The 9,709-nt window shown below is 40.3% G+C and overlaps 1 protein-coding gene across 1 annotated transcript; it reads right to left on the bottom strand.

Moving 5' to 3' along the window:
* Positions 1 to 1,607: 1,607 nt before the first annotated feature.
* On the bottom strand, positions 1,608 to 3,454 carry LOC117295858 (forkhead box protein B1-like). The gene has a single exon (XM_033778638.1). It carries the CDS (start codon positions 2,922 to 2,924, stop codon positions 1,965 to 1,967), a length of 960 nt encoding a protein of 319 aa, XP_033634529.1. The 5' UTR covers positions 2,925 to 3,454; the 3' UTR covers positions 1,608 to 1,964.
* Between the last annotated feature and the right edge of the window lie 6,255 nt (positions 3,455 to 9,709).

The following is a 9,709-nucleotide window of genomic DNA, read 5'->3' as shown; positions in this document are numbered from 1 at the left end:
CTCAAATTTACACAGGTTTGTTATTTTATGCATATGTTGAGATACATCGAGTGAGAAGACTGGTCTTTGACAATTACCAATAGTGTCCAGTGTCTTTCAAAGAAAGTGTATCATTGCTCAACGATGAATAGTTTTTGATATACATTTGAATGAGATTCGGAAACGGAACCGAAAGAGGACAACATAACAAATTAAGGAAACATAACAAGAAGAAGAGAATAAATCTAAATTCTAAATGATCACTCAAATGGTTTCAGTATTAAGGCAACAATAACATTGATCATGTTACCCCAAATACTGATTGTCACGTGACAACCAATTGAGGTGATATCGGTGGGAAAATCAATCAAAACTCAACTGTTTGGCTCAAAATAAAATAATACAAACTTATCCGGTCGAAATAATAAAACTCCGTTAAGTCAAATGTAGTTTACAGTATATACAGCTATTTTTTTGAAATTAGAATTATTTACAATTTCTTCGTCAAATATACAAGAGAGAAAGTTAGATTGGTGGAAACAATGCTTCAAATCCCATACAATGCATGCCTTGTAGCAGATCCCCGTTGCCATGGATACCGATCACCATAGTTTTTGGCGAAATCAGTTTGCATCACGTGCACTTTCGGATAATAATTTTTTTTTTTTAATTTGTTTTATGTAAATTGTTATAAGCTTTTCAATATGCCCTATTCGACAACCATTAGATTTTGAGTGCGTAATGTTTATTTTGAAACAATTGGAATAACAATTGTTCAAGATTTACACTATCTTCTAACTTAAAACAAGTACAGCTGGCAATTGAAAGTTATCCTTTCTTCTGTTTGTTTTTCTTCTCTAGTTTCTGCTACAACAGTTCACCACTGCCTTTCATAGCGGCATATCAGAAAGCAAACGCTATCAAAGTTAACGACGCAGTACCTGATCGCAGTTTGACAATTGAAATAATTCAACCATCTCAACCAAAGCAAATTTTCTTGTTATTTCGAATGCTTCCCGCTTTCTTCCAGTTGACTTTGTTGTCAAGAATGTTTATCGGCAGTTTTGTCATCAGCTTCATTTAGTTGTTACACAAATTGTGCAATTATGTTTCTAAAAACGTTTTCCAAGGCAAAGTGATGTTTAAACGCTCTGAAAGAAAAACATCCACTTGAGCCGCCTTAAGTGTAGCTTCACATTAAACCGACAAAATACACGGTTACTAAAGATATAAGTTTAGAAATATAAGTTTTTTTCTGTAAAACGTGACGGGGAAACGAGCAAAGCGAAGGTGATTTTTAAGGCACTGGACACGTTTGGTAATTGTCAACGAGAACAGTGTTCTCACTTGGTGTATCTCAACATAATACATACAATAACAAACCAGTGAAAATTTGGGCTCAGTTGGTCATCGAAGTTGCATGAAAATGATGACACAAGGAAAAACACCCTCGTTGCACAAATGTGTGTGCTTCCATGTAGAAATAAAAGGCTTCAGCTCAAGTATTTCATTAATTGAGTGAAGAATTACCTTTTTCACAAAACACTGCGTTACTTCAGAGGGAGCCGTTTCTCAGAATGTTTGATGCTATCAACCGCTCTACATTGCTCGTTACCAGGTAAGCTTTTATGTTAATAACTATTTTGTAAAAAAATACCAATAGTGTCCAGTGCCTTTAATACTCTTGTTTTTAAATGACAAGTTGGGTGAACACACGTTTTCATCTTCTCTTCACCACAACGTAAAGGCAATTGCAAAAAAGACAAGCCTAAAAAAAAAAAGCACAATAAAATTGAAATATTTTGTTTTAAAAGTAAAAGTTACACTTGTATGTACACACCTTTCAAAAGGTGCTCCGTATACACAGTTTGGTCCCTCCATTTTAAAACTCAGCACAATCACCTAACCAGCAATCCTGTTCAAGTCAAGTATTTTGAATATACACAGAGAGTCGAATGTCTTACAATCAGACTATTAAAGGATGGTTATACTAGCGTAGGTCTATTGCACTTTGACGAGAACGTACCGAGTGGCACAACGGGCATCGCCCCGAGCCCGTGAACGGCCGGTTTGATCGGTAGGGGAAACGCCGGTGTCTGGGGAAACGACGGTGGTAGAATTGTCCGACAGTGGGCCGTGTACTCGCTCAAGTAGGCCCGCTCTTCCGGGGAGAGGGGTGCCACACAGCGCCCCGCACTCGAAGTCCAAACCCTGCTGCTCGTAAAAGTCGGACTCGGAACAGTCGCGGTGTTAACACTGGTCGCTGACGACTGGACTGACGTGACTGCTTTGACGTTCTGCAGTGGTGGTGGTGGCCCGGATTTTGGTTTGAAGTCCGGTGATATAATGTTCTCGATAGTGAAAGCTTGTTTGAGTGTGGTGGGGCTGGTGGCCGACGAGACGAGGCCGTGTTTTGACGGGTAGGTACCGGTGGGGGATGCCGAGCTGGCCGTACAACAAGTCATGCCCATGCTTGGCATGGGAACCGAGTACGGCGACAGGGAACCGAGTGCAGCGAACGGTGGCAGTCCAATCTTCGCCTGCTCCTGGAATATCTTCGCCGAGTCAATCTGCTTAATCTGTAGATTGTGATCAATGGCGGTGATCCTGGGCGATTTGAATCTCTTCCGACGTCTCAAGAAGCTGCCGTTCTCAAACATGTCGGCGCTGAGCGGGTGAAGGGCCCAGTAGCTGCCTTTTCCCGGGCGGTCTGGACGGCGGGGTATCTTGATGAAACAGTCGTTAAAGGAGAGATTATGCCGTAGAGAGTTCTGCCATCGCTGCGTGTTCTTCCGGTAATACGGGAACCGATCCATGATAAACTTGTAGATGTCGCTCAGTGGGAGCATCTTCTCGCCGGAGTTCTGGATCGCCATTGCCGTAAGCGAGATGTACGAGTAGGGCGGCTTGGCGTCGCTGTACGTGCTCCGAGCCGGTCGAGGCATGGTGATGGAGGAGTCAAGAACTCTTCAGAGCAAACAACAACCACAAAAAGTCAAAATTACATTCACCCGCAAATGCAACTTAGAGATCCAAATATAAACAAAAATCGTGTTATTTACACTTGTGCTGTGATGAGTTTTGTTGATAAACTGCAAAGCTCAGCAACAAAAACTAAATGGCCGACCTGACTTGAAACTGAATAACTTGCAAAATGTGCGTTTGTTGTTCTCCTTGATGCTGAGCGTGTGAGTTAAAATGATCAAATAGGTTCATTTCTGGTGTGGTGAAAAACAAACTCCTGCTAGTAAAAGTTCAGTCCGTCGATTCCTGGCACTGACGAGGGATAGAACATGACAGTAGCCCCTGTCATCCACTTCTTGCCGATTTCAATTTGAGAGGACGGCTTGGGGTGATCCAGCACTTAACCAACCCGGTCGGCCAGGTATAAACAGCAGGGGCCACGGACGAGAAAAAAAAAATCCACGGCTTGACAACAAAAAATGAAGCAAAGGATACTGTACCAATCGCAATGGCCGAGACGACATCACGGGTGTAGGCCCACCGATGTAGGCGGGCGCGCTTGTGTTGATAAAGCAACTTGGCTCCCCGTTGTGTGTTCGGCTGCGCACAGACACACACTGACACAGGCTAAGGTGTCAATCAGAGGCCGGGGCAATTGTGGGCGGGGTTCGCGGCCGCAGCGGCTCTCTCGGGCCGATGTGCAACAACGCAGCAGCGATCTTATTAGCTCTGCACACCTTGGGAACAATAAACGGTCAACAAGCCGGTGTGATTATCAACACCACAACAACTAGTCAAGTAGCGGGGGCAGCTCCCTGCACACACTGCAGCTAAACATGCCAACGCTAACGATCACGGACTTTTAGTTTCTTTTAGAAGAAACTGCCCATAGACTTTGGCAATTGATTCGAGACGACGTACGGTGTTATTTAATTGTTCAATTTTGTACACACGCCGCTCCCAATCAGTCAAATTAGTTTTTATCCAAAACAGGCCCCCGCACTCTCTCTCTCGTTTTTTTTCCAGTTTTATATCAATAAATCAATAAATACCGTTGAAACTTGAGCTTTTTATATAAAACAGTTTGTCAAAGTTTATGGAAAGGCTTCGATGAAATCCGGTTTTTTAATTAGGACCTTGCCGAAGCAGTTAAGATCTCGCAAAGGCTGGATACTGTGTCCCCCAACCCTAGATTATATGACCCGAAAAGATTATATATTTTGTTTATAAATCATGTGTTTTTAAATTTGTTTTGAGAAAATAGAATTCTGTTGCCAAATGCTCAACAACCAAAAAGACTTATGGTGTAATGCAAACCAACAGTTAATGTCCTAATGTTTGACTCTTAATTTGTGTATCGTCCGTTGCAAAGAAGTGTTGATCCATTACTGTTTTAAAGGGATAATGTGCAAAGTAAAAGTTTGAAATATAATCAATGTTAATTAACAGTGTCCAATGTTGATGTTGACCAATAATGAACATCGTCCAACATTGACGTTGACCAATATTGTATAGTGTCCAATGCTGATGTTGGCCATAATGAACAATGCCCACTATTGACGTTGACCAACATTGTATAGTGTACAATGTTGACGTTGACCAATAATGAACAATGTCCAATACTGATGTTGACCAATAATAAACAGTGTCCATTATTGATATTGACCAATGATAAACAGTGTCCAATATTGACGTTGGCCAATAGTGAACACTGTCCAATATTGACGTTGGCCAATAATGTATAGTGTCCAATATTGGCGTTGACCAATAATGAACAATTTCCAATAATAACATTGGCCAATAGTGAACAGTGTCAAACATTGACGTTGACCAATATCAAATAGTGTCCAATGTTGATGTTATTCAATACAATATATAATAATTTCCTCCAAAATAACTGAAACGAGGTATCAACTGCCAACACTGGATCTGCCCTTCTCAATATAGAACGCATGCGTAATAACCACGTTCTTGCTTCTCAGTTGTCTGCACATGAACACATGAACACATTCTCTAGTTTGAATCACGAAAACAAAGCAGGCGATACGCATCAAGTGATAGAAAATTAAAGTGTGCTTACTCAATTTGTTAATGAAAAGAAAAATGAAAGAAAAGAAAGCTACTTCACGTGAAAGGGGTAGGTGAAATGGTCCCTATGCCCTTGGGTAAATGGGTAAGACAAATTATAATACTTAACAGAACGGGTAACGACACATTTTTGCTTGGGATGAAGGGTCGGACTTAGTTATAAACGTTACTGGACACAAGGTTTTCACATAAAAGTGTCATGGAAATTGCTTTGGCATTGCTGGTACAATTGGTCAACCACATTGCATTGAAGGCGTGTCGAACACAGTGGGCGGCAGGATGGTACGATACTGAAAAGAACGGAACATGGGTTGGACGTACAAGTCCGTGTCGAGACAAAGTTGGGCTGTGATGTTAAGAACCTGTTGACGGACGAATCAAAGTCACAGCAGACGTACACATTCACGAATTGGACCTTAGAATGGTCTTAAAGACACTGGACACTATTGGTAGTTGTCGAAGACCAGTCTTCTTACTATGTGTATCTCAACATATGCTCAAATTAAAAATCTGTGAAAATTTGAGCTCAATTGGTCGTCCAAGTTGCGAGATAATAATGGAAGAAAAAAACACCCTTGTCACACGAAGTTGTGTGCTTTCAGATGCTTGATTTCGAGACCTCGAAATCGATTTCTGAGTCTCGAAATCAAGTTCGTGGAAATTTACTTCTTTGTCGAAAACTACGTCACTTCAGAGGGAGCCGTTTCACACATTTATTTTATGCAATCAACTTCTCCTCATTACTTGTTACCAAGTAAGGTTTTATGCTACTAATTATTTTGAGTTACCAATAGTGTCCAGGGCCTTAAAATATGAATTATAGATGACGTCAAACCACCGTTTCAGTTGTCATTCTTCACGAGAAGATACGCAATTTACGTATACGGTCACAAACATTACAGGAGTTGCTACAATTTACAACCGGACCCTTATGTTCGTAAATATGCACGTGCTTATTTACGTCAAATCACAGTTTCGGTTGTAACTCATTGCGTGAGGTTGTACAATGTGAAGATACACACGTTACGTATACGGTTCAGTGCCTCTAACTAAGTCTGGTTCATACTATATACCGCTGAATGCGGTACGGGATTTGACGTCCCATGGCTTTTTCGTAATGAATATTTCCACATGGCAACTGATGCGAATATTATTCGTTGGATTTTGTGACGTCAACATTTGTATATTCGCACTCGCAGGAAGTATGAACCGGGCTTTTACCAAATTGTTCATTCTCACTCATTACGTACTAATACATTTACCCCCAAAATGACAATAATAAACTTTGTCAGTCACAACTGACTATACCGACAAAAGCAGTTAAAATCTCACACACAAGACAAACTAACAAAACCATGAATCCGTCATATAGGCTTCTGGAGATGTGGCCGAGTTTACTAATGCGTGGAACGGTCAATTACGCGGGGAAAAAAACAGCAAACAGTGGGCTTTCCAAAAGCGCGCCAAACCATGATGGATGGTACTATAGACGCAAGTCCCCTCTTGAAGCATCATGACAAATTGGGCGGTTAAACACATCATGGACCGGATGAATTAGGACTCGTTCCCTGATTCATCGTGGTAATTAATAATATATGATTATGTGCAAGCTTTTGTCCGCATTGTTGTTATTGAAGGGGTGGTGTTGATGGTGGTGGGGGCTCTCTGCGCTAGCTTTAAAGAGGCACGACTGCCATTTCTACTATCATTTTTTTTTTTTTTTTTTTTTACAAATGTCTCTATATGGTTGAAGCTGACTGACTATACTCTTTAATTTCTAAATGAAGTCGTGAAATTTTCCTTTATGTGAGCAAATCACGATCATTTTGTGCATCAATATTGGCAGGCTCACAGTGACCCAATTATATTTCAAAACTGAACTTCATTTCTGCTGACAGATTTTGAAGTGTCTAGCTGACAAGCGTTTTACATGCTGAAACATCCGGGTCAGAATTGACCCGGATTACATCAGTCTCTTTTCGCCTGACCCATTTATGGGTCAGTTTGACCCGGAATCTGTATCATGATCTAGAAATGTGTTAAACTGGACACAAAATCTAAGTCAAAAATCCAATGTTTTTAAAATCCGTTGCCGGGTCAGCCTGCCGGGTCAGCCTGACCCAGAAAAGGGTCAGGACCAGGGGACCCGGATTGAGTTAAATTCTGACCAGGATTTTGTCTTCTTCTTTAGAGTGTACTAATGTGTTTTACGTTGGGAAATGATATGCTTCATGTTGGGAAACACAAAGTGAGAGCCACTGGTCTCTGACAACTAACAAGTTTCCAGTGCCAACACACCGGTAAGTAAGAAAGGACCGGGCTCAATATATTAGACTACATTCTTCATACGAAGCTAAAAGAACATGGCGATAGTCTGAATGAGATGTTTTTGTGATCATAATTGAGAAACGAGGGCCTCAAATGATTAGCCAAGCTTGAGGGTTAACCAAGACGTGATTGAAATTATGAGACATTATTGTGGGCTAGATAATTGATTCCCCTGTGTAGGTACAAGGCTACATTCAAACACACCCACATAGAGTCACTAACGACTTCACTTTTTAATTCTTCCTGAAACAATAACAGATACTGCCAAATCAGTCTCCGTTTTAAAGGCAGGGTATACCATAGACTAGGCCCCTGTCTAATTATCCGCAAGGATAAAGAAGGTCCCTGCTGTCAGATGCAGTGATTCTATTGGGTACACGCAGTGACATGAGCTTTCCATAGATGCCCAAATATTACACTGCTGTCACGTCCGCAATATATTTCGACCGCGTATCTGTATGTGGAATTGAGTGTGGTCAAAGGTGAAAGTACACGCCGGTTTTTGAGGCAGGTCTCTGGCGTTGTCATGTTATCACGAGCCTCGAAGTGTGACGTCAGATGTCACGAGCCTCGAAGTGTGACGTCAGATCTTCAGGCTAGGTAAACCATCGATTTGTCAAAGGCGAGTTTCATTAGTTGGTGCACAATCAACATTATGAATAAGTTAACAAAATCCGTGAACATTGGGTTTCAATTTGTCAACGACGTTATACAAAAACAAAGCAAGACGAACAAAACCCTTGCTGTATGGAACTGAGTTATTACTCAGATGCTTGAAATAATCTATATTTGAACTATTCTTTAAATGAGAAAATACATCCCGTCTCCTATTCAACGAACACGACTCTCCAGAACATTATGACACCGTGACTGCACAGTGAACAAACCTATTTACATTTCAAATTGTATGTCGAGGGGTATATAAGTTACCGCTGTGTGTGATTTGCCCTGTCTGGCGGCGGTGAATGGTCCGTAAAAAAAAAATAAAAAAAAAATATGTGAATGATCTAGAAGTTACCGACCGCTGAAAAGAGTCAAGCTTACAAAAGGTTTGAGGTCCATTGAAAAAACCCTTTACAAGAAAAGCGTTGTTGTGAGCCACTACGACCGTGACTAACAAACGTAACACCCTCTTTGCTTTTCAATTAAAGATAAAATAAAATTGCAGCACCTTTGAGTTATTTAATCAAGCTAAACAAAAAACTGTCAGAACATATCATGAGTTTTTTTTTATCCTGTCATCATTCATACTTTAATAATGGGTTCGATTGTGTGTCACCAACTTTCTCTAGATTCGGCCGATGAATCAAAAGTGTATTGTTCGGTTTTGCACTTCTCAATATTAAAGTTATTCAGTGTGACGAACGTCTCTAGTTCAATTTAATTCAATGAACATTTATTTTGGTCTTGGCCTCCAATGATAAAGGCTAGTACATTATTGGGGTTTCATAAAACAAAACAACGGTGACATATTATACAGACAATTATTTTCAAGTCGCAAGGGCAAGACTTGGGATTGGGAGAAGCCTTGGCATGTGTACCATTTGGTTGACTCGGACATGCTGGGCACAATGTAGGTGATGACATTTATTGCACTCGATTCAATTAATGTCAAAACATTGATAAAAGCTCCAAAACAGAACACTTAAAAATAGGGGAAATTATGTAAATATATGGCCAAGTTTGATTATTTTTCACTAACATTTGGGGGAGCGATCAGATGACGTGACTTGGCTGCTCAACCATTTTGAATTGACCCACGTTCAGCATTTATGAACAACTATGCTATAATCATCGTGGTGTTAAATTAAGACCATTTTGTACCTTTTAACAAAAATACTTTGAAAGTACCGCCGTGATTTCCCGTTCTTAATATAGTATATTAACTTAATTAAGTAAACTATAAAAAGTTAACTATTGTTAATCCCCACTCTATTGTTGAATGCACTTCAAAGGTGTGCGGCGGCAGCACCAGAGCTTAATTTATAAATAACTATAACAATATTGGAGTTCTATAATTATACACACGTATACACGAATGAGGTGCTCATGGTGCTTTAAACAACGAGAACCATATTTTAATACCGGTTTTGAAGTTGATGTATTACGAGACGCATTTATATGTAGCACCTTAAGAGTTTCGAAGATGCTGATTATAGGAGTCCGATGACATTATCGATTATCTAGATTACGAAACTGGTCTGTTTCTGGTATGTCTGGTCTGATTATCTGAGTTAAGCTGAGTACGAGTGTTTTCTAGCCGAGTACCTAAGTAATTTGCAAACTGAAAGAGTTCTTTTTGTCTTTTCTGTTTGGCCGAGTACGATTTCTTTTTACCAGCCAAGAAAAT

The sequence above is a fragment of the Asterias rubens genome, chromosome 10 (genome assembly GCF_902459465.1).
Source record: "Asterias rubens chromosome 10, eAstRub1.3, whole genome shotgun sequence".
In the NCBI taxonomy this organism is placed as follows: Eukaryota; Metazoa; Echinodermata; class Asteroidea; order Forcipulatida; family Asteriidae; genus Asterias; species Asterias rubens.
The sequence above is the reverse complement of the archived record's forward strand: the minus strand, read 5'-3'. Positions and strand labels throughout refer to the sequence as shown.